The sequence below is a fragment of the Dama dama genome, chromosome 20, assembly GCF_033118175.1.
Source record: "Dama dama isolate Ldn47 chromosome 20, ASM3311817v1, whole genome shotgun sequence".
Lineage (NCBI taxonomy): Eukaryota > Metazoa > Chordata > Mammalia > Artiodactyla > Cervidae > Dama > Dama dama.
In genome coordinates this window covers 35,200,309-35,225,874 of record NC_083700.1, presented here as the reverse complement: position 1 = coordinate 35,225,874, position 25,566 = coordinate 35,200,309, and the positions used below count along the sequence as shown (strand labels likewise).

General features: G+C 41.1%; 1 protein-coding gene across 1 annotated transcript in view; it reads right to left on the bottom strand.

Moving 5' to 3' along the window:
- AKNAD1 (AKNA domain containing 1) overlaps window positions 1–15,477 on the bottom strand; it is a 50,465-nt gene extending 34,988 nt beyond the window's left edge. The window contains exons 1-5 of the mRNA XM_061119967.1: window positions 15,358–15,477; window positions 6,501–7,591; window positions 4,430–4,469; window positions 4,117–4,265; window positions 3,938–4,000 (exon numbers count right to left, since the gene is read on the bottom strand). Coding sequence (XP_060975950.1) covers window positions 3,938–4,000; window positions 4,117–4,265; window positions 4,430–4,469; window positions 6,501–7,484 — 1,236 coding nt within the window. The 5' untranslated portion in view covers window positions 7,485–7,591; window positions 15,358–15,477. The remainder of the gene's footprint in view (window positions 1–3,937; window positions 4,001–4,116; window positions 4,266–4,429; window positions 4,470–6,500; window positions 7,592–15,357) is intronic.
- Between the last annotated feature and the right edge of the window lie 10,089 nt (window positions 15,478–25,566).

Below are 25,566 nucleotides of genomic sequence, written 5' to 3'. Positions count from 1 at the left end.
GGATGAATTGGAGAGATGTTACCAAAGGCAAGAATGCTGCATCATGGGGTTAGAAAATCAGATACACCAGAGTTCAAGTTCGGATTGTTACCTACTAATTGTATGATTTGAATCACCTTGAACTCTAAGTTTCAATTTTCACGTTTGAGAGCATAATAGCCCTCACCTCATATTGTGAAAATTAAATGAGATACTGCTTAGCACCAGGAGCATGGTACACATTCAATAGATGGTAACTATCATCTTCATTGTTACTCTTACTATTATTGAAATAAATAAACAACTTTATAAGCATATTGGCCAAAGGGCATAGAAAATGGCAAGTGTGGTGCATGTTTTCTATTTTCCTCCAGATCCATCCTCTATCTTTCTCTGTGCCCCAGCCAGGAGGCTGGCCTTCAATGGAGTGTACCAACAGGCTCCAGTGCCCTTGGCTTTGGTTGGTTTCAGTCAATGGAAGGCAACTGCAGGAGAGAGGAATTGAAGAAAGTTGAGGTAGGGTCTTTATTTCCTCGGTTTCCTCCTGCCTGTATTATCGTGGATTGGCTGTGCCTCTACCAAAAGCCATGGAGCTTGTCAGCTGCTTCTGTAACTGCTGCTCCTCTCCTCATGCACCATTATCTGCTCTTCCTCCGTCCCTCTGCCCCACTGTTCCTTTCATGAGGTCCTTTCTGTCCCTTAATTGGTTATAAAATAATGCCTTCCTAAACCTTCCTCAGTTCCTCCATTGGAGTAAGTCATCTCTTTCTTGCCAGGACCCTAACTGACACTATAAATCTCATAGATAGTATGCAGATTCCTAGCTTCGGAGGTGGGAATAATGTGAACCCCCTGATAAAAACAAGGAATTTGAAAAGGCTAACAAGTTTGAATGAAGATGTCAATGTTGGACAAGGTACAATGTTCAGTGAGAGCAGGAGATCCAAAGGAAAATCAGCACCAGCATGTGGCCCTATAGATGAGAAGTGAGGACTAGTCATAGGGAATTGGCAGCATGGAAATGGTGGTTAAAGCCATGGGAAGGAATGAGGTGTTCAAAGGAAAAGAGAAAAGTAAAGAAAACCAATTATGAATTATAATTTGGAATCTCAGAATTTCAATTGTGTTCTACCCTCAGAAGAAGTTAGGACATAGTTTTCTTACCATAAATGTGCTTCATTTAACTCACTTGACTCTGAGATGGGCAGGTATGTGAAAGGTTTAAGCTTCTACAGTCAACACATAGAACCAGGATGTCTGCTCCAAAATCCAGATGCTTTCTACATATGCTGCTCATGCTGAGAAGGTTAGTTTTAGCCCTGTCTGGCCTTCCTTCACTGAACCAAATGGGCCTGGAACTCTCAGGCCAAGGTTAACACTGTCAGAGATCACCTCTCTTCTTCTCTGGGTCCCAACACGAATCCCCACATTCCCTCTAACATAGGAAGAAACTTCCTGAACCGAGGCCTTGGAAGGCTAGTGCCTTGAACCACTTTCCTCTGCTTTGGTTGGCCCTTTAAAAACTTATGTTCTCCCGGTTTCTGAAAGCCTGGGTTTTACGAGGGCTTCCCTGATAGCTCAGTTGGTAAAGAATCTGCCTGAAATGCAGGAGACCCTGGTTCTATTCCTGGATCAGGAAGATCTACTGGAGAAGGGATAGGCTACCTACTCCAGTATTCTTGGGCTTCCCTAATGGCTCAGCTGGTAAAGAATCCACCTGCAATGTGGGAGACCTGGGTTTGATCCCTGGGTTGGGAAGATTCCCTGGAGAAGGGAAAAGCTACCCACTCCAGTGTTCTGGGCTGGAGAATTCCAGGGACTGTATAGTCCAGTCCGTGGGGTCGCAAAGAGTCAGACATGACTGAGCGACTTTTCACTCACTCACTTTACTCATCTATCATTCACTCCTTAACTCCTGCAACCTGGCTTCGGTAGATCCACCACTCTATTGAAATCAGGGCTGCCGAGGTCCCTCATGATCTCTCGGTGGCTAAATCCAATGCACACCTTGCTTTCCTTCCTTCTTTGAAGACTGGATGTTGTGACCCACTCCCCCCTTCTCAGAGCCCTCTTTTCTCTTGACTTTTGTCGCTCTGCCCCTTCCAGGTCTACCTTGACCGTTCCAGTTTCTCCTTAGCGACCTCTCACTTGCCCCTTGTTACTGTTTCCCATGACTCTGCCTTGAATTTCTTCACTGCTTACTCCACCTGTTTGCCTGAGCAATCTCTATACTGCACAGCTTCAACCTACAACTGTGCCCAAATTTACTTGTCTGACCCAAACACATCCTCTGAAGTTCAGATCCGTGGCTCTAATTGCCTACTGGACCCCTCCAATTGGATGTCCTACAGGTGCCTCAAAATGTCCCAACTGAACTTGACATCTGGCCTCCTGCCTGCCTCCCACACCCATTCTGAACCAGATCCTCCACTTTGATTCCTGACCTTGGTTAGCGAAGCTAGAAATCTGGCATGCATCCAAGCCTCCTCCCTCCCTTTATTTACCCTGTTAAGTCTGCCACCGCTCCCTTAAACTCTTAGATTTGTCCCCTTCTCCACCTTTATTGCCAGCCTTGATTTAGGACTTCATAATTTGTTACCTGGATTATAATTTTCTAGCCTATTTCCTACTGTCTTGCCCCCATGGTGGTTGCTGTTTCTCAGCTTTAAACCATCCAGTGTTGCCCCATCATGCCACCTCAAGATGAAATTAATCTAAGCTCCTTAGCATGGCATAAAGGCTTCTCATGGTACAGTCCTTATCTAAGGACCTCTCTCCAGTCTCCTCCCTTCCCTGCGAGCTCCATCTGGTCAGTTATACTGCCACACTCCTCACACTCTCAGCACTGTCTTGCCCTTGGTCCACTGCACCTGCTGATTCCTTTTCATGGAACACTCCTTTGCCCTACCCCGCCATATTCTTCCTACAATGCCCAGTCCAGAAATCCCTTCCGGGAAGCCTTCCAAAGTACTGTCCCCCTGGTCAGGGTGAGCCTCTTCCATGCCGCCATTAGCATCATATGTAATCATAGGTAACCTTTCTCATGCTGCATGTTACTTGTGGATTTACTGGTCTGTTGTTCCCAGGAGTCTATAATCCACTTGAAAAAGGGACTGTTTCTTTGCCTTCAAATTCCTTCTGCCTGATGCAGAGTCTGAGTCATAGGGAGTACCCCACAAATGTTATTGAATGAATGTGAGTTATTTAATTCATATGATGAAAGAATAATGATCTGTGTGTCTCAGCATTTGAATCTTCCTAGTTCTTTGTCTGTGTCTGGCTTCTGAAGCACAGTCTGTCCTGACTTTTGCCCATGTCCTTTGTGTGAGGACATCTGACCACCCATCTCACTACTGGTCCAATGGCCTAAACTACAATTTCAACTTCACACATCCCTGGTTCTAGCGGTCTCAGCTTTTGCCCATTGCCACACTTCACCTCTACTCCATACAACCCTGACACTGATGAACGAGGCTATGGGTTCCAATGTAAAGTAGTGATTTGATGAAATGTGACAAAAAGCAAGGATATAAAAGCCAAAGATTTTGATCTGAAAAGTATGTATTCAAGATTGACTTTTAGGGTTTTCAAGTTTTATACATTGAGTTTACAGATACTGGCAATTTTTATAGCCTGTGTCCCCCAGGCCCATCAAATCTGGTTGTGCTTGCCCTTTACAATAGCTGACATATTGTTTTCTTGAACCTACCATGGTTTCCGATTTATTATGGGATGACTGCTGAGGAAAAACAGCCATACAGATCCCCCTGAGAAGGAAAAAGGGCTAAATATATGTTGAAACAGAAAGCTCTACTCTGTCTTCGTCCTTGTAAGACAAAGATAGCTAAATCTTCAGCAAAGCTTTTCTTGCCAGAACATTTCTACCCCCACCAATGTACAGAAAATATGATGCTATAAAGTCATTTGTGTCATATTTTCCCATGATAAAATTCATTACCAGCCTTCTGTGTTGAAAATGATAGGGAGAATCCTGTGCTATGCGTTTGGAAAATTCTTGTACCTGCAGTGAAAAAAATGCAATATTTTATTAAGGGCCTGATGTCTTATATTTGAATTTGGTTACTTCTATTTTTCATAATAAGCTTTAAAAGTATTACTTAAAAAAAAAAGTGTTACTTTAGCCTTCAGTTGATCAGTCTGTTCTTTTAACTTCTGACACATCTCCTTCCCCTGGGATATCTTTTGAAATATGTAAGAAGAACTCAAGGAAGGGTCTTCCTTAGAAGTTGATGGCAACTTAGAGAGATTCGGCTCAGATTCTATTCCTACATAAAAAAGAATAAATTTTGGCTACCATTCATCTCAACTGCATTGCAGTTTTGTTAAGTACCGAAAACAGAAGTCTGTGGCAATCACCACCATTTGCTGTTAAAAAAAATCTCTTTTCAAAAGGTGTATCTAAGTCAAAGAGGTTTAAAAATGCTAGTACCTGCGAGATGTTCTTGGTGGATATGTACTGTGGGCTCCATCTGCACAATGAAAGGATAAGAAAACATTACTGTTGATATTAACCAACGACACCATTATGCAGGATGACCCAAAGTGTTCTGGTCATCATGGAGGCCACCCAGCATTATGTCAAGAGCTGAGGCCCTGATGCCAAGGTTGAATTCCACTCTGACACTTATCTGCCAAGTGATCCAGAGCAGTTACATTATTGCTATAAACCTCAAATTTCTCAGCAATAAAATGGGGATAGTAACATAAGCTATTTCATAGTGTCATGATGAGAATTAAATGTTACCATAGTATCTGGCACATGGAAAATATTCAGTATATGTTAGCTGTTACTGTTACCATGTTTGATACTATTATATGGAATACTCAAACCCTTCTCCTACAGTTCGACCACAGACTCCCAGGGCAGGGATCTCTGTTGGTCTCATCACTGACTCTGTTGCTAGTGCTCTCACTAACACCAGATAGATACATGGTGGCTAGTGTCTGGGAGCAAGATAGTGACTTCACACAGGACATTCCCTTTTCTACTCACCACAGGCTAACTGGATAAGATTTCAAATTCCAGAGTGATTCACCTTGATCGTCTTCCCATTGTTCCCAACACACAGAGCTCACAAACACACTAGAGGCTGAGAGCCAATGTTGAGGTCAAACTAGACTGTGGTTATTAGGAATATCTCGGGTATGTGATGGCTATGGAAACTAGAGTCCAGTTCTCCAACCTGAATGGACAGAACAAGACAAAAGCAGACGACCCACTTCAGACTCCCATTACCAGAGACAGATGAACTTGCTATTCATTTTGCCTCTACTTCCCACAGGGCACTGTGGGAAGAGAACTGTGCCCACCCAAGAACGTTCTTCTGCAAGCAGAATGAGGAATGTGGAGACTTCCCAATGTCACAGGGGTACAGATTTCTCCAAGACTGAGAGAAGCATCCCGGTCAAGGCCGAATGGGCTGCTAACTCCAGGTGGTGGTTGTGTGTTGCAAGGGGTAGGGGAGGTTCTATTCAAATTCCCCAGAAGTTTCAGTTAAAAGAAAAGGTGGATAAAGGGGTGGAAATGGAAACAGGTGGGGAGTGATCAGGCAGGGTGCCCTTAATAGACTGCTCAAAAGAAAAATCATACAGTCCTAGCAAAGTGCTGGAGAGCTAAAGTGTTTACTTTGATCATTAATGTGAACTTATTTAACTACAGAACCTCAAATAGTCAATGAGATCCTCAGCCTCAGCATTTGGGAAGGTGGGTGGAAGGATGGAAAGATGGGGAAAGGGGAAAAAGTATAAATTAAATGTTAACAAAATGTTGTACTAAATAGTTACCAGTATAACAATCTTGAAATGTGTTATTAAAGATCATAATTCAAGTTAGCATTCATAACCAAGGGCATAATATATTCAAACACCTGGCCAGGGGAACCTGGCCAGTTCCCCTCCTCTGGGGGAACTTGGGTGATGGAAAGATGAAGACAATGAAGACAAGGTAGCTGCCTCCAGAGCCTTAAAATCTAGTAGAAGGAACAGATGTTTAGAAATTGTAATGAGGCAAGCAGGCTGAGATAAGCTCTGACAGAATACTTAACAAACACGGATGGAAAAGACTGGCTGTGGGATTCTGAAAAGTCTCATGGCCAGTGTGGAGTTGAAGGAGACCATGAAAATGAGCAGAGGTTTGATTAGCAGAGGTGGGATGTTCCTGGCAAGGCAGGAGCTCAGAGAGGGTGGGCCCAGCCCACTAACTGAGGATGATTCCTGGGGGAGGGGAGCTGAGTTCAGAAGGCTAGGATGACAGGAAAAATGGGGAAATGCAAATTCCAGGTTGAAGAATTTGGATTTTATTCTGTGTTATTGTTAGTTCAGTTCCAGATTCTTCTCATGAGGACAACTACTGAGCTCCTGAGAGGTCAGGGCACTGGACTAGAACTAGAATTCAGAACCTCAGAACTACAACTTAGTTCTATGCACCTTCTGAAGACCCACACTCATATGGATGAGCAGCGGTCCTGGGGGTGTGTTTTCTGAAGACTGCTTTCACTTACCTCCACCTGTTGTGAAGGTTCAGTAGTTTCCCATGTCTGCTCTTGTTTTTCAACATAATTTGATCTAGATGTGATTTCTGAAATACCTTGCACAACAGCTGACTTCTCTCTCAATTTAGGAGAAAAGCTGGCTTGTGGATCTGTTATAAGTGGTTTGTCAATTATGTTATTTTTAGGAATTTCCACTTTGGGAGCAACCTTAGAGAAATCAGAGAACCAGTAATAAACTTGACTATGGCCATATTTGAACTTGTTGCCAGAGCTTACTTTTTCAGCCTGTTTCTGAGGTATCTGCCATAGGCAACTTTTTTGTTTATCATGTAGACTCTTGATTTTAGTTAGAAAATTTGAATTTTCCTCATGGTTGCTTTCTCCAGCAGCCACTAACTCATCTGAATCGGAGGTGTTTTCCTCTGTCATGGTCAGAGAACAACTGGGCTTATTGCTATTTTCATCATCCCTTTTGGAGTTGAGTTGGTCAGTGAGTTCTGAGGATTGTTCTGTTGGCCAAGAATTCTTAACATGCCACACAATAATATTTTTAATAATAGCTTCATCAAAACTGTCATTATTAGAGATCTCTGGGAGAGTTTCACAATCAATGCCTTGATCTTTGGAGAATTCTTTGCAAAGGTGATGGAGTAAAACATCAGAAATATTTGACTTTGAAGTGTCTTCCTGATTAGCTGGAATAGGAAGATTTATGGTGCATTGATTCTCTTTATCACATGTTTTGCTGACAGCATTTTCAGTCGTTTTATCCAAAGTCATGGTCATATCTGCCTCTTGGCAAGTCTCTTTATATGTAGCCTTTTCTTGAGACTCATCTTCTGTTAAATTCATTTGATTTGAAACATCAGGGATGTCATATCTTGAGGTAAGATTATAACCATGGTATATCTTAACTTGGGAGAAACCATCATCATAAGGCAAATCCTCCTGTTGCTTAGAAGTTGTGTCTTCCAGGAAATAGGCTTTGTCCATGTGTGTGCAGCCTGACCTCCTTTATCAGTTGCTCCTGATCTTGATGTCCTTAATTATAGCAATAGATCTTCTGGTTTTCATTAATTGTCTTCACTGTGTGTCCTCATCTGTGCAAAATGAAAAGAACATCATTGTTAAATATAATTTATATAATGTATGTATGGTATGCTTATCCAGGCATCTATGCCAGATCAAAGTGGGTGTTTTCCATTTAGAGAAATGCAGTTATAAACGTTAAGGCAGAAAGCTCTGCCAAGAGGAACTGATCCTAAATATTATATTAACATAATTGATGGTATATAAGCAAGGAATTAGAAAGGGGGGGCTACTTAATATTTTGTTCATTAAACTTTGAGGGAGACATTGGTTTCCAGTTAATGACCAAATGTTTATCAACTTCTCTTGGGAAGTACTATTTGAAATTTGTGCTCCCAAAATAGCAGCTTGGGATGCAAGTAAGGGATTGATTTTTTTTTTTTTAAGTACCATGGCTGTCCCTTGTCCACATACCACGGATAAGCCTCTGTGTATGGAACTGAGAGCTGGATCAGCTCAAACAAACTACCGACTTTCTCTGCTTTAGTGCTTTTCATCTATCTCCCCCTAGACATTCTGGTCCCATTCTTCTGGTTTTCCCTCGTATGTTGGCGAAAGGCAGAGAATGACTTGACAGAAATATGAACAAGGAACTAAAACGTATTTTGAACACCTGGAGGCTGGTCTGCCTGCAAGCATTCCTCTTCCGATTAGAATCCAGACAGAACCCAGTTCAAGAGGATGCCTTGCTCTGAGAATGAACTTATGGTTGCCGGAGAGGAAGAAGTGGGGGAAGGGATAGTTAGGGACTTTAGGATTGACTTGTATGCACTGCTATATTTTAAATGGATAACCAACAAGGCCCTACTGTGTAGCGCAGGGAACTCTGCCCAGTGTTCTGTGGCAGCCTGGATGGGAGGGGGGTTTGGGGGAGACCAGATACATGTATGTGGACGGCTGAGTCCCTCTGCTGTCCACCTGAAACTATCACAACATTGTCAATCAGCTATACTTCAATATAAAATAAAAAGCTTTTTTTTTAAAAGTCTGCAAATAGCCAGTGTTGACAAGGATGTGGAGAACACTTCACCTTTGTGCCACAAGTGGGAATGTAAATTGGTATAGTCACTATGGAAAACTGTATGGAGGTTCCTCAAAAACCTATAAATATAACTACCATATGATCCAGCAATTCCACTTTGGGGTATATATCTGAAAATAAAATATCAATTCAAAAAGATAAATGAACCCTAAACTTCATAGCAGCATTATTTACAAGAACCAAGATATGAAAGCAACCCAGGTGTCAACAAAGGAATAGATAATGAGATGCGATGTGTATATATATATATATAGATCTGTATATATATACATATAGATGTGTGTGTATATAGATAGATAGATAGATCTATAGATACATATATATAGGCTCAGACAGTTAACAAATCTGCCTACAATACAGGAGACCCAGGTTCAATCCCTGGGTCAGGAAGATCCCCCGGAGAAGGGAATGGTAACCCGCTCTAGTATTCTTGCCTGAAGAATTCCATGGACAGAGGAGCCTGGTGGACTATATAGTTCATGGGCTAACAAAGAGTCGGACACGACCAAGTGACTGACACACACAATACACGGTGGAATATTAGTCAGCCGTAAAAGTTATATTCTCCTTTTTTCAACAACATGGACGGACATAGAGTTTATTGTGTTTAATGAAATAAGTCAAAGATATCAAAGATATGTTATCATTTATGTGTAGAATCTAAAAAATGAAACAAAACAGAAACAGACTCACATATATAGAAAACAATCTAGTGATTATCAGTAAGAAGAGAGAAAGGGAAAGGGTCAAATTTGCAGTGAGGATTAAGATTCACCAACTACTGTGTATAAAATAAATAAGTTACAAGGATCTGTTATACAGCACAGTGAATAGAGCCAATGTATTATAACTTTAAATGGAATATAATGTGTAAAAATATTGAATTACTATGTTGCATGCCTGAAGCTAAAATAAATTTGTAAGTCAACAGCAACGAAGAAGAGTCTGAGCAGTCCTGTCAAGCTGCCACAGTCTGGTGGTAGTCGCACGTCTTAGGGATCCTCCTGAAAATGTTCAGAGCAAAACCAGCTGCCATTTGGTATGAGTCTCTTATTCTTTTGGGGAGCTTCCCTAGTAGCTCATATGGTAAAAAATCTGCCTGCAGTGCAGGAGACCTGGATTCAATCCCTGGGTCGGGAAGATCCTCTGGAGAAGGGATTGGCTACCCACTCCAGTATTCTCTCTTTTTTTAATCTATTTGTTGGCTGTGGTGAGTCTTTACTGATATGCGGGCTTTCTCTAGCTGTGGTGAGCAAGGTCTTCTCTTCATTGTGGTGTGTGGGCTTCTTATTGTGGTGGCCTCTCTCGTGGCGGAGCACAGGCTCTAGGGCACATGGGCTTCATGCAGCCAGCAGGCTCAGTTGTTGTGGCGGATGGGCTAAGTTGTGTGTGGCATGTGGGATCTTCCAGACCTGGTATCAAACCAATGTCCTTTGCATTGCAAGGTAGATTCTTAACCACTGGACCATCAGGGAAGCCCCCACTCCAGTGTTCTTGCCTGGAGAATTGCATGGACAGAGGAGCCTGGAGGGCTACAGTCCATGGGGTCATGAAGAGTCAGACACAACTGAGTGACTAACACTTTCACTGTATTCTTTTAAATAAAACTGAAAGCATCCATTTAAATATCTCTTCTTGATTTATAAACTTTTGGGACAACTTTATAGAAGTAGTCAAATTGCCTCCAGTTTTAGCTGGAGTAACTGAACCTCTGAGTCAACCAAGAGACCACAACCACTGGCCGGACTCCCTTGCCCATATAATGATGGGGTTGGAGAAGCAGATCTCTGAGGTCTTCTCCCCCAGCTAAATTTTTGTGAGTCTATAACTTGTCCTTTATTATATAACCTAAAAATCTAAAGGAATATGTTTGGCCAAAAGAAGAGAGCTAAATTTTCTGAGGGGGAAAAAAAGGACTAAAACTAAAATGTGGTAAAGATATCTATAAAACATTGTACAAAAATCTGAATTTATAGATAGGTGTCAATTTTTAGAGAATTCAAATAAACGTATTTTGTTTAACGAGAGAAACAGAAAGAAAAAGAACCACCATCATCACTGCAGGATTACTTTAGCAGTCTAACATTTACTGTAAAGTGAGATGTATGAATAGAATCACAGGCTACTGCAACTGAACTTGAAGAACAAGGGAGATGTTTCCCAGGAAGGTCAAAAGCATGGAGGGAAAGTAGGGGTTGGGAGACCAGGATTTGAATTCTGTCTTCTCTACTCATTAGCTCTATGCCATCAGGCAAGTTTCTTCACTTTTCTGAGTTTTAGTTTCCTCTTCTGAAAAATAAGAATAATAATACCTAGTTCACAGGATTGTTAGATGAACGTGAGATAAGGTATATAAAGTTCTGACATAGTGTTTGGCACAGAGTGAGCAATCAATAAGGGTAGTTTAAAAATGAAAAACAGACCCAGTCTCAGTGTTGGAGTGCTGAAGAATGCCCCGTACAGAAAGCTAGGTACTCTTTATCTGTGGCATATTGGCAGGATAAAGGAAGAAATGGCATATATGAGACATGACCTCTATAGGAGTCTCAAAAATACTTTAAAAAACTCTACCTGTAAATGAATTTATTGTTTGATGGTGAAAACTATTACAAAATAATTTTAGATAAAGCATTGACTAAGTTACCCTGATAACTCAGTGGTAAAGAATCTGCCTGCCAATGCAGGAGACACAGGTTTGATCCCTGGGTCAGGAAGATCCCCCAGAGAAGGAAATAACACCCCACTCCAGTATTCTTGCTGGGAAATCCCATGGACAGAGGAGCCTGGCGGGCTACAGTCCATGGTGTCACAGAGTCAGACATGACTTAGTGACTGAACAACAACAAAGTTTATCCATTCTGGGTGTGATAGTTTGCACATGCCAATCTCAGATTCCCCCTCCTTCCCTTCCCCAACTCCCCTTGGCAACCACAAGTCTGTTCTCTAAGTCGGTGAGTCTGTTTCTGTTTCATAAATAAGTTAATTTGTGTCATATTTTAGATTCCACATATAAGTGATATTATATGATATCTTTCTCTTTCTGACTTACTTAGTATGATCATCTCTAGGGCCAACCAGGTTGCTGCAAATAGCATTATTTCATTTATGGCTGAGCAGTATTCCACTCTATATACACACCATATCTTTTTTTTTTTTCATTTATTTTTATTAGTTGGAGGCTAATTACTTTACAATATTGTAGTGGCTTTTGCCATACATTGACATGAATCAGCCATGGATTTACATGTGTTCCCCATCCCGATCCCCCCTCCCGCCTCCCTCCCCATCTGATCCCTCTGGGTCTTCCCAGTGCACCAGCCCTGAGCACTTCTCTCATGCCTCCAACCTGGGCTGGTGATCTATTTCACCCTTGACAGTATACTTATTTCAATGCTATTCTTTCAGAACATCCCACCCTCGCCTTCTCCCACAGAGTCCAAAAGTCTGTTCTGTACATCTGTGTCTCTTTTTCTGTTTTGCATATAGGGTTATCATTACCATCTGTTTAAATTCCATATATATGTGTTAGTATACTGTATTGGTCTTTATCTTTCTGGCTTACTTCACTCTGTATAATGGGCTCCAGTTTCATCCATCTCATTAGAACTGATTCAAATGAATTCTTTTTAATGGCTGAGTAATATTCCATGGTGTATATGTACCACAGCTTCCTTATCCATTCATCTGCTGATGGGCATCTAGGTTGCTTCCATGTCCTGGCTATTATAAACAGTGCTGCGATGAACATTGGGGTGCACGTGTCTCTTTCAGATCTGGTTTCCTCGGTGTGTATGCCCAGGAGTGGGATTGCTGGGTCATATGGCAGTTCTATTTCCAGTTTTTTAAGGAATCTCCACACTGTTCTCCATAGTGGCTATACTAGTTTGCATTCCCACCAGCAGTGTAAGAGGGTTCCCTTTTCTCCACACCCTCTCCAGCATTTATTGCTTGTAGACTTTTGGATAGCAGCCATCCTGACTGGTGTGTAATGGTACCTCATTGTGGTTTTGATTTGCATTTCTCTGATAATGAGTGATGTTGAGCATCTTTTCATGTGTTTGTTAGCCATCTGTATGTCTTCTTTGGAGAAATGTCTGTTTAGTTCTTTGGCCCATTTTTTGATTAGGTCATTTGTTTTTCTGGAACTGAACTGCAGGAGTTGCTTGTATATTTTTGAGATTAATCCTTAGTCTGTTTCTTCATTTGCTATTATTTTCTCCCATTCTGAAGGCTGTCTTTTCACCTTGCTTATAGTTTCCTTTGTTGTGCAAAAGCTTTTAAGTTTAATTAGGTCCCATTTGTTTATTTTTGCTTTTATTTCCAATATTCTGGGAGGTGGGTCATAGAGGATCCTGCTGTGATTTATGTCGGAGAGTGTTTTGCCTATGTTCTCCTCTAGGAGTTTTATAGTTTCTGGTCTTACATTTAGATCTTTAATCCATTTTGAGTTTATTTTTGTGTATGGTGTTAGAAGGTGTTCTAGTTTCATTCTTTTACAAGTGGTTGACCAGTTTTCCCAGCACCACTTGTTAAAGAGGTTGTCTTTTTTCCATTGTATATCCTTGCCTCCTTCACCATATCTTCTTTATCCATTTATCTGTCAGTGGTCATTTGGGCTGTTTCTGTGCCTTGATTACTGTGAATAGTGCTGCTGTGAACATAAGGGTTCATGTGTGGAAGATGGCATATATATATATATATATATATATATATATATATATATACACACACACACACACACACACACACACATGTATATAAGAAAGAATGACATCCTGCCATTTACCATAACATTAACAGACCTTGAGCACATTATGCCAAGTGAAATAAGTCAGACAGAAAAAGGCAAGTACCGTATGATGTAACTTATATGTGGAATCTAAAAAAGGCCAAATTCATACAAATGAAGAGTAGAATGGTGATTACCAAAGGGTGGAAGATGGAGGGGTAAGACATATGTTGTTTAAGGGTACAAACTTGCAACAAGTCATAAGTAAGCCCTAGAGATCTAAAGTAAAGTATAAGAAATACAGACAGCAATATTATAATCATCAAACTTTCTAAGAGACTAGAACTTAATTATTCCAACCACTAAATAAATGATAATTATATAACATGATAGAGGTCTAGTTATCACTACAATGGTAATCATATTACAATATATAAATGTATCAAATTAACATATACCTTAAAATTATACCTTGTTATATGTCAAAATATTTCAATTTTTTTAAGTTGTCTAATTTTTGAGAGGGAGAGCATCTTTAAATGCCTACAAAGAAAAAAAAGATGAATTCTAAGATTTGCAGGACTTTTCATGACCCAAACTGTGGCCCCCAAACTCATCCTCATGCCTTCTTTGTATCTTGAGGTGCTCATTGCTGAGCTCCAAGCCCTTCTTGCTGGAAAAGACCCTTTGTTAGCCAGATCCTAGTTTCTAAAATATCATTCTGCTTAAACTGATAAAATTTATTTTTTGCTATGACTCTTAAGGAAAAGAAAGAAGAGCAACCACCAAGAGAAGCTAGAAGCCTGGGAGACTCTCCCATTACACACAGGAAAACAACTTCTGTTATTATTACCATTATTTTTGTGTCTGCTTGCAAGATTTTAAAAGGATTTTTTTCTGCCAAAGGACGAGCTACAAACTTAGAATTGTAAAGGGCCCCTTACAGGAAGCTGGGAGGAAGTGGAACATCTTCCCACGTCAGTATTCAGCTCTGTCTTAAAATCCAAAGGCGTATCCAAGAGGTTCCAATCAGAACCCAACAGAACATTTCTCTAGAACCCAGTTTGATTTACTGAGTTCAGACGAACCTGAGTGGGGCCATGGCTGCTTTTACAACTATCCTAACCATTATGTGCTCAGCAATAGCTCACAAATCACCCTCCGGGTGAATACTTTGAGCAAAAGCAGCCAGCATCTCACAGTGACCTGGCCCTGAGGAAAACAGCTCTGTCATCCCCTAATAGGGATGAACAGCAAAGTGCTCACTATGCTGACATCTATTCCCTGTATGGTTTACTTTATTATGAAGTCTGAATTTGGTGCCGAAGTGCTGGCCTGACCTCACTAATCTCTCTAGTTTAAGAGAAGAAGATAGCCATGGCTGGGATGACTGTTAAACTGATGGAATCAACTAAGAATGTCTATAGACGGAAAAACCAAGACTCCTTAGTGATGGAGTCCAAAGGTGGTCAGGGAATCATTGTTTCTGGCTGGTAGGTGATGTTTGTTCTATTTACCAGGCCCATTTAGTGGTAATACTGATGTTACACACGATGTTATATATCAGAGGACTGTTCTCATCTTTGAAGAAAAACTGTGGGGCCACATCCCCATTACCCTCTGTGTTTAGACCTCTGCTAGCCTCTATCAGGGTGTATCTGGCCCAGAGGCTGAGGAAAAACAGGCCTTCTTGCCACCAACACTTCCCTGCCTCCTTCCACTAAGGAACTTACCACTCAGATCCTGAACCCCACTCTTCCAAGATCGACCCTATTGACTGGAATGAAAATAGGAGCTGAGTGTTGGAAGCAATGATGCAATAATCCAAAATCCTCTTTCTTCTCTGTATGTGTGTTAAGAATGTGCCTAGATTACAGTTAGGAGCTTTAAGTGCAAGATCCAATGATACTTTGAACCCATAAATCAATACTTTCTAAGTCTTCAAACAACACATGTTGCAGTCAACATGAAGCGATAAGATGACAGCGGTAGCAATAGAAACTCACCTCCATCCCGGGATCTCTGGACATCAAGTAGTGAGCTGCTTGAAGGATCTTGCAATACAGATGAGCAATCCGGTTATTCTAAATCATCTTTCTTCTTTCCTCAATAGTTGAAAGTTGGCTGCAATTGAATAATAGAACAAAGTCTGAGCTTCAAAATCATGCCGTGTCTGCTGCTTCTGGGTCCCTTTGACTGTAAGAAATCAGCTTTGAAGACTACATAAGGAGCCTCTGATGTGATCTAAGCTTGTCATTTTTCATTGTCTTTTAAAAGCATTCAAAAATACTTAGTTTGACTCTGTTTTAATTTTCAAATTTTCTCTATGCCTAGCTCAAGATTTCTATTTACCCAAACCAAATAGGAGATATCTCGGAGTAGTATATCCCAGGCCATGCCTGGGATAGGTCAGGTAGTCATGGATTTTGTATCCAATGTACGGTGTTTCTTGATTAAAATATTTTCAAAGGTAATGTGATACAAGGCTCCCACTGCAATGATTGCATTTGATTATGCTCTGGTAGTCCTTATCCGCTAACTCTATCTCAGAAATATGGAGTGCTCGTGAATGCAGTTTCTGTGACTGTAACCACACACCATTCCGCATGGCGGTCTGGCTTTATCTTGCTATTGTCAAATGGCAGAAGGAGAACACTGCGAAGGAGCAACAGACCAACCCAATCCTCCCTTGAGAGCCGATGTATTATTCATAGTCAGTCTTAGTGATGTGGGCCTTCCATGAGTGTATGTGAATTTGATGACCAGCTGCTACAAGTTATTTTATCCTGAAACTATTTTAGAAGAACAACAAAAAAAAATTCTTTGAAACTGAGCAAACCAGTATCTGCCGAAGCTTCCTGTTGGTGTTTACTAGTAGCCTTTGCTTGTTTTTCTCGCCTGTTATAGGTGAGCGCTGTCTTTTTATCTAATTTTCCCATTGACATAGCCATGTAATCATCATAGACTGTTGTTGATTTGTAAACAATGGACCTTTGCTGTGCTTTAGGAATATTTAGAAAACTCTTGCCAGTTGATTTTCTAAAGATAATTCTCATGACAAATTTTAAAACATACTTGATTTAAAGACGTATAGTATTTTAAAAAAATATCTCATGCTTTCCCTAGACTTTCTAGCTGTAGTTTGGCAACCTCTACCTAGGGATAAAGAAGGGCCATAATATTTTAAGAAAATTCTTTATCTTTTGTTTAAAGACAGCCTTCTTTTCCCCACCTTCCACCTACTTTCTAAGGGAAGAAAATTCACTTGAAATTATAAATGTTTTAAAGAATAAAATGTCAAATACATTATGTACTGGTGCTTGATCTATGCTCCTCAAAATAATTTCTGAAAGTTATGATTTTGATAAAAAGTATAACCTAGCTTGTAGCTAGACTCTCTTACTTATTAGCTGTGCAGCTTTGGACAAGTTGTTTAACTTCTCTCTTCCTCAGTTTGTCCTCTGTAAAAAGGTGACATTAATAGCACAAGTAGGGTTGTGAGGATTGTGGGAGTTTTTTCTTTTAATCATCACTTACATAGTACTTATGTGCCTTATACTGTTCTAAGCACTTTACAAATATTAATTCATTAATTGCATGCAAAAGATCTAGAATATTTTGTGTTATAAATGGTGATAAGTACTATGAAAGATAGGAAAAGAATGTAAGAAAGGAAAACTTTCTTGAGATAAGATAGGCAGGGAAGAGCTCTCTGAGAACATACTTTTCAAACTGGAGCCTGAAGGATGCAAAAGCAATCATGCAGAGAGTTAGGGCAGAGTGATCTGGGCACAGGGGAAATGTACACAAAGACTAGAAGATGAAAAAAACTCTGTGTGTTGGGAAAGCTGAAAAGACCTAGCGTGGGTGATGAAAGTGAAGATGAAAGAAATGGATGTTTTCAAAACATAAGGCATGTTTGGGAGGAAAAATCAACAGAACCCAGCACTGTGCTTGTGAAGGTAGTTGAAGGTGAAGGAGGAATTCATCATGACTCCTTGGTTATGCTTTCTTATATTTCCACATACTTTATAATAAAGATCATTTGAATCAGTAAGGAAATGACCCCAAAGAGCAAAGGACATGAATTCACAGAAAATAAAATATACCTGGCATTGAAAATGAGGAAAACATGATTATCTAAACAGATAAAAAGTGATCACCCTGACTGGAGCCTGTTGTTCTGTGGTTTAAACATACTTGTAGTCACATAACATTTCTGAGTACTTAGGATAGGTGTCTTTACCTCACACAGACACTTCTGGGGACAGCAGGATTTGAGTTTGAATCTTAGTTCTGCCACTCTCTAGACTCACAATTTTGGACAATTGACTTCTCTGAATCTTATTTTCCTACTTTGTAAATTGGTGATGACAACTCTACCTCAAAGGATTAGTGTAAGAATAAATAAAATAATGCATTTGCTTTGTCCAGGGTCTGTCATGTAGTATGTCCAAAAAAAAGATAGCCATTATTATGGAACAAAGTCCTTAGCTATATAAATCCTCCTCCACCCTCACACTCATCCTGATGAACCAGTTATATACCTGGGAATCCATCCAGATAACAAGGCTGTCTAACTCACAGTAGCACCTTGGGGCTCTATTGTGCTTGGTTTAGCTTTCAGGCACGCATAGGGTTCAGAACACTGTGTGGCACATAATGTCTGATAAATGCTAGCTGAAAAATATTGTTTACTGTTACATAAAATATCTCTTTCAGTACTTCAAAATTTTAGCCTTTTAAACCAATCTGTATTGCATTATCTAAGAGATAAGAATTTGAAATTTAAATCTGTTAAAAACTCAACCCTTGTAGAAAAATAATGGCACTATTTCCCTTACCCTTTTCTTATACTGATTAAAAGCACAGAGCTTTTTATGTTTAAAAAATATTTATTTTTGGCTGTGCTGCATGAAGGCTTTTTCTAGTTGCCAGGAGTCGGGGTTACTCTCTAGGTGCAGTGAATAGCTTCTCATTACAGTAGCGGCTTTGTTGTGGAGCACAGGCTTCAAAGCACTGGTACAGTAGTTGTGGCTCATGGGCTTAGTTTTACCAAGGCCTGTGGGATCTTCCTGGACCAGGGATAGAACCCATGTCCCACGCATTGGCAGGCAGATTCTTAACCACAGGAACACCAGCCATAGGTGTACATGGTCCCTCCCTCTTGACCACCCTTTCCCACCCCTCTAGGTTGTTACAGAGAGACTCGGCGTTTTAAAAAACAGGATTGCTATTTGTATCAGTCTCCTATTGCTGCTATAACAAATTTTCACAAATGGCTTAAAGCAACAAAAATTTCCTATCTTTTGATTCTAGAAGACAGAAGTTGAAGAATAGGTTTCTCTGGGCTAAAATCAAGGTCAGCAGGCTGTATTCCTTCTACAAACTCTAGGGGGGGGAATCCATTCCCTTGCCTTTCCCAGCTTCTTAAGGCTATCTACATTCCTTGGCCTGTGACCCCTTCCTCCATCTTCAAAGCCAACATCAAAGCATCTTCAGTCTCTTTTTGACTCTGTTCCTCCTGCCTCCCTCTTCCCGTACAAGGACCCCTGTGATTACAAAAGGACCCCACTCAGATAACCCAAGATAGTCTTCTCACCTCAAAAGCCCTATCTTAATCACATTTATAAAATCCCTTTTGACATGTAAAGTAGTATTTTCAAGGTTCTAGGGACAAGGATGTGGACATATTTTGGTTCCATTATTTTGTTGATTATGGTACTCTTATATTTGGGAGAATTCTTAGAAAACTAGGATCTATGCCTCCTCATTTCTTCCTCGAGCAGTATCTCATAGTTCCAGGGGGGATTATTATCCCCAAAGCACCTACTAATGTGAAGCAAACTTGTTATCCCATGGAGCAAATTTGTGGAGATATAGTAAATACTGTAGGAGGGCATAGCTCAAAGTGGAAAGTTTTTTTAAAAAATGATAACTATTGATACATGAAATCACATGGATGAATCTCAAAATAATTATGCTATTTGAAAGAAGCAGGGCTTCACAGGTGGCATTAGTAGTAAAGAATCTGCCTGCCAATGTAGGAGATGTAAAAGATGCAGGTTCAATCCCTGGGTTGTAAGATCCCCTAGAGGAGGGCATGGCAACCCATTCCAGTATTCTTGCCTGGAGAATTCCCATGGACAGAGGAGCCTGGTGGGCTACAGTCCATGGGGTTGCAGAGAGTCAGACATAAGTGAGCATCTGAGCACCAGCACCAGACCAAAATAAAAAAAGAGTACATATTTATAGAAAATTCTACAGAAAGCAAACTAATCTCTGGTGACAGAAAGCATGTCAGTGGTTGCCTGGGTTTGAGATGGAGGTTGGGGGAGGGATTTCCAAGGAGCATGAGGAAATTTTTATGGATGAATATGATGACTGTGTTGATAGTTTCATAAGTGTATCTGTATGTCATATAAACATCAAACTTAACAAACTGTGCACTCAAAGTATGTGCTGTTTATTATTTGTCAGCTATGCCTCAATAAAGCTGTTTTAAAAAATTCATGGAAAGAAACTTTAAAATCTACCAAGGTACACAGGAACTTCATAAGTGAGATTATAGAGTCAGAGAGAGACTGTGTCACATTGCCATGACCTTATCTATATAGCTCTTTAGAAAATTTAGAAAAAATGTTTGGTGAGTGAATGAATGATTGAACAGATTTTCTGGAAGCTGTATTTTATTTTTTATTATTTTTTGGTCATGTGGAATCTTATTTCCACGACTGGGACTGAACCTGTATTCCCCACATTGGAAGTGTGGAATCTTAACTAGTGGGCTGGCAGGGAAGTCCCTAGAAAACGTAAACATCTCATTCAGATGTTGTCATTTCAGGATGATTGAAAATTTGCAAGTATACCACAATTTAGGAGTTTATTTTGCATGTTCTCTCAGCTCCTAATCATGGCGTATGAGGCCCTTGGTGAACTGTGTCTGCCTCTCTCTCCAACCGGTCTTCTGCCACACCTTGACTTGAAATTCATGCTTCAATAGTGCCAAGCTCTTTATGGCTGCCAAGCTCACTGGGTATATTATGTCTCCATAAAGTGTGCTGCTGCCTTCTCCACCTGTAAAATGTCCTTGCTCCCTGGCCTCACGGGCCAGGAGAGGTCATCACTTCCTCATCTGCCTCCTCTGTCCCTCATGTAAGCTTTCTTAGTTGTGCTTTCCCACTGTACGGTCAGATACTCTTTCACATCTGTCTCTGTCACTAGCCCATCTGTACTCCCAACCTTGATATATGGCAGACTCCACAGTTACTGCACGGAATTAAAACGCCCCCGGGAGACTTCCCTTGTGATTCAGTGGCTAAGATTCCATACTTGCAATGCAGGGGGCCTGGATTCCATCCTTGGTCAGGGAACTAAGAGTTCTGCATGCCACAACTAAGATCCCACACACTGCAACTAAGACCTGGCAGAACCAAATAAGTAAATAACTTTTTAAAAAACACTCCCAATATGTCATAGAGGCAAATATTAGAATGTCTGTAGGAAGGACATCTAGCACAAGAGGAGTTTGGATGTTGAGAGAGGAAAGGATAAAGAAGTCATAAAGTTAGTGGCAGTGATTCCTGCAGCCCAAACTAAAGCAAATTTTCTCAGTGGGAGGCAGAACCACTCAGGAGGCTTCAGAAATGTGTGGGGTATTTGGGGTCATCCTAGTGCCTGGACTAGGGGGGAAGAAGTTGCTGCTGGCATTTATTACCTGGAAAAGTGAAAGTGAAGTCGTTCAGTCCTGTCCCACTCTTTGGGACCCTGTGGACTGTAGCCTACCAGGCTCCTCAGCCTGGAAAATTCCAGGCAAGAGTACTGGAGTGGGTTGCCATTTCCTTCTCCAGGGGATCTTCCCAACCCAGGTCTCTCACACTACAGGCAGACGCTTTACTGTCTGAGCCACCAGGGAAGCCCTTATTACCTGGAGACCAGTCAGAAAGAAAGGGACAGAGCAGTCTTGTACATAGATCAGGCACATCCAGTGCCAATAGGGCCTTCGTTAAGAAACACCACTCCAAAGGTAAAAAGTGTTTTCTTGGTGAAGACTGTAAATACTTCTCTTCTTAGTGCTTTAGGTCAGGGTGAGATGATTCAGTGAAGGACAGGATCCTCTCCCCCAGCTACAAGCATTCACTTTCCTTGGCCCCAGTCTGCCTCATGGACTGCTGAGCCCCACTCTGCCCTCAGACCCCTGGACTTCATTTCTTCTGCTCCTCCAATAGCCCCCCTCCTTTCCACCTTGGGGACTTTCCTTCATGCTGTTCACTCTACTTCAAGAGTGTCTGTCCCACCTTCCTTCTTTCCACCTGTTTCTTTCTTTTTTAAAAGAATTTTTATTCTGTCCTAGAGTGTAGTTGATTAATAATGTGTGTTAGTTTCAGGGGTACAGCAAAGAGATTCAGTTACACATATACATTCAAATTCTTTTCCCATTTAGATTATTACAGAATATTGAGCAGCGTTCCCTGTGCTATACTGTAGATCTTTCTACCTGCATATTTCTTACTGGTCTCTTAGCATTCCTCTTCCTCCAGAACCTTCCCTCATGTCCTGTAGTAGTTCTGGTTCACATGATATGAGACTTCGGAGCACTCTGTGTGAAACCATTTGGGTGGTGTTTCGGTGGCTCCCAAGAGCTCTGGCACCAAAGTTCCTTATGTCTCAGTGTGGATAAAATTCAGCGAGAGGTAAAGTGATTGATAAGAAGTGATCTATTAGAATTGGATGCTTGTGAGGCTTAAAAACAGTCTTTTTCATAAGCATTCCCTCATAAGGGAGGGGGAGAAAAACGTTGTCTTTCTTGAGTAGACATCATGCTTCCATTATCAGCTCCTCCTCCAGGTTGAGCAGGGGACTTTTCTTGTCTCTTCAAGGTCAAGCTAGGTCCACAAATTGTTTTTTATGTGTTCAGAGGGCATGTCCTAGGGATCATTAATGTAGTGAGCTCACTGGGCAGGACGTGCATCTCAGGCCACCATCGTTTTATTGTTTGGGGGCATGTCTTGTGCCTCTGCTGCATCGTTTTGTTGCTTAGCAAGTCTGCTTGGTTGTGTGTCCTCTCTTGAGTAATCATTAACTTACAGGGTCTCCCATAATTTTTCTACTTACAATCCCCTAGTGGGATTAACTATATAATCACCTACTTTATCCCTTTACTCTGTCCCTAGCATGTGTATCTCTTTAATGACATTTATCACAATTATGAAATATTGGTGGAAGAAAGGAAGGGAGTGAGGAGGAGGAGGGAAAGGAAGGAAGGAGAAAGACCCATTTGGCTGTTTGATAAGAGGAGAAACAGCACACATGTTAAAAAAAAAAAAAAAAGACTCTTAGATCATTCCTTGTTAATTGAGGACCTTGACTAACTTTTCTAAATGATCTGAACCTTGGTTTTCTCATTCACAATATGAGGATAAAGGGTATTTGTGGGGATTAAATGAGGTAAATATAGAGAATGGCTTGCTCAGTGTCCGACACATGGGGAGGTGCTCAATGATTGTCCAGTCTTCTTTCCCCTTCCTCCTCTTCCCTAGTGGAAGGACATATACATACTGAAATTTAATTGAGAAAGTTGGACTTAAAAGTTAGCCTTTATACCTTGCATGACAGAGTGGAGATATCTCTAAGCCACCTAAACAGGATTGAGGGACTCTGAGAACTCATGAATGCCTTAAAGCCAGATGGTCAGTATTACAGCCTAACAGCAGACCTGGAGGCTGCCGGTTGGCAAAGCAATCAATCCATTGCTCTTACTTCACATGGTATCATGTGTGAAAGAAGTTGCCCAGTGAAACTACTGGGCAGCGGGTGGGCAGTTGTAATCGGCTGTGAATAGAAGCAATGAAGGGAATTTATAGACACTAATGTGGAGTTGTTGCTCAATATTCTTAAATTCAATATTCTTAAAAGATGTGCTCTTTTCTGCACAACCCCCAGCAAGCTGGCTGGCAAGTGTCTGTAGGATGACTACACCCAAATTCTTGGGAGGAATTTGAGCTAACTGGGAAGCAGGGCATCTCTAAAAGTTAACTGAGTCTTTTGTGACTCTGAGTTCCAGGTCCTACTGAAGTCCTACTCAGCAAAATGGAATGACGGTTTGGGAGGTGTCAGTGATATCTGTCTGAGGTGGAGTCTAGTTATTATTAAAGGTAGAAGGAATTCTAAGTGAATACAATTTAGATTTGCATGATTCCCTCCTCAAAGGAAACCTCTGGGCACATTTACAATCCTGTAATTAAAACTGATAATAGCATTATAAAACATGGGTATTATCTTCAGAGGAGAACTTCTGAGTACTCATACTATCCCAGAGACAAATAAACTCTTAGAAGTCAGACACTAGGGGAGTCATAAGAGTCTCTCTTCCTTTCTAAGCAATCCACCCTCCTAAGTGACTTTCGGAATAATAGGGTAGTAAGTAAGTTTCATTGTGCAACTTCTTTCACACATGATGCCATGTGAAGTAAGAGCACTTGACTGTTTTGCTAACAGGCAGACTCCAGAACTGCTATTATGCTACAATACTAACCATCTATTGCAACTTTAGAGAACCCCAGGAATTAACTCTTTAAAAGACCACAGTTGTTTCCTGGTTAAAGCCCTGAACCACTTCTCTTTCTCAGACAGGCTTCTTACACTTACTTTCTTTCTTCCACAAGCCCTGAAGGTTGCCATACTCACCTGCCTTTACCAATCCTGTCCTGAATTTAAGAGAAAAAGTTTGGCATCCTGCAGCCCCCTCAGTCCAGAAATGATTGGTCATCCCAGCTTAGGATGCATTCCCTCACTTCCTCCAGACTCCTAAACTCTGTGATCCTCTCACTCCTAAGCTATTAATCCCATTTTATATCTAAGTAATTCTTATACAAAGCCACCAGAGGGAAATGACAGAGATGTGCCCTTATGGAGGGGATCAGTTCAGTTCAGTCGCTCACTCGTGTCCGACTCTTGCAACCCCATGAACTGCAGAACACCAGGCCTCCCTGTCCATCACCAACTCCTGGAGTTTACTCAAACCCATGTCCATCAAGTCGGTGATGCCATCCAGCCATCTCATTCTCTGTCGTCCCCTTCTCCTGCCCCCAATCCCCCCCAGCATCGGGGTCTTTTCCAATGAGTCAGCTCTTTGCATCAGGTGGCCAAAGTACTGGAGTTTCAGCTTCAACATCAGTCCTTCCAATGAACACCCAGGACTGATCTCCTTTAGGATGGACTGGTTGGATCTCCTTGCAGTCCAAGGGACTCTCAAGAGTCTTTTCCAACACCACAGTTCAAAAGCATCAATTTTTCAGTGCTCAGCTTTCTTCACAGTCCAACTCTCACATCCATACATGACCACTGGAAAAACCATAGCCTTGACTAGACAGACCTTTTTTGGCAAAGTAATGTCTCTGCTTTTTTAACATGCTGTCTAGGTTGGTCATACCTTTCCTTCCAAGGAGTAAGTGTCTTTTAATTTCATGGCTGCAATCACCATCTGCAGTGATTTTGGAGCCCAAGAAAATAAAGTCTGACACTGTTTCCACTGTTTCCCCATCTATCTCCCATGAAGTGATGGGACCAGATGCCATGATCTTAGTTTTCTGAATGTTGAGCTTTAAGCCAACTTTTTCACTCTCCTCCTTCACTTTCATCAAGAGGCTCTTTAGTTCCTCTTCACTTTATGCCATAAGGGTGGTGTCATCTGCATATCTGAGGTTACTGATATTTCTCCAGGCAATCTTGATTCTAGCTTGTGCTTCATCCAGCCCAGTGTTTCTCATGATGTACTCTGCATATAAGTTAAATAAGCTGGGTGACAATATACAGCCTTGATGTACTCCTTTTCCTATTTGGAACCAGTCTGTTGTTCCATGTCCAATTCTAACTGTTGCTTCCTGACCTGCATACAGGTTTCTCAAGAGGCAGGTCGGGTGGTCTGGTATTCCCATCTCTTTCAGAATTTTCCACAGTTTATTATGATCCACACAGTCAAAGGCTTTGGCATAGTCAATAAAGCACAAATAGATGTTTTTCTGGAACTCTCTTGCTTTTTCGATGATCGAGTGGATGTTGGCAATTTGATCTCTGGTTCCTCTGCCTTTTCTAAAACCAGTTTGAACATCTGGAAGTTCATGGTTCACATATTGCTGAAGCCTGGCTTGGAAAAATTTAAGCATTACTTTACTAGCATGTGAGATGAGTGTAATTGTGTGGTAGTTTGAGCATTC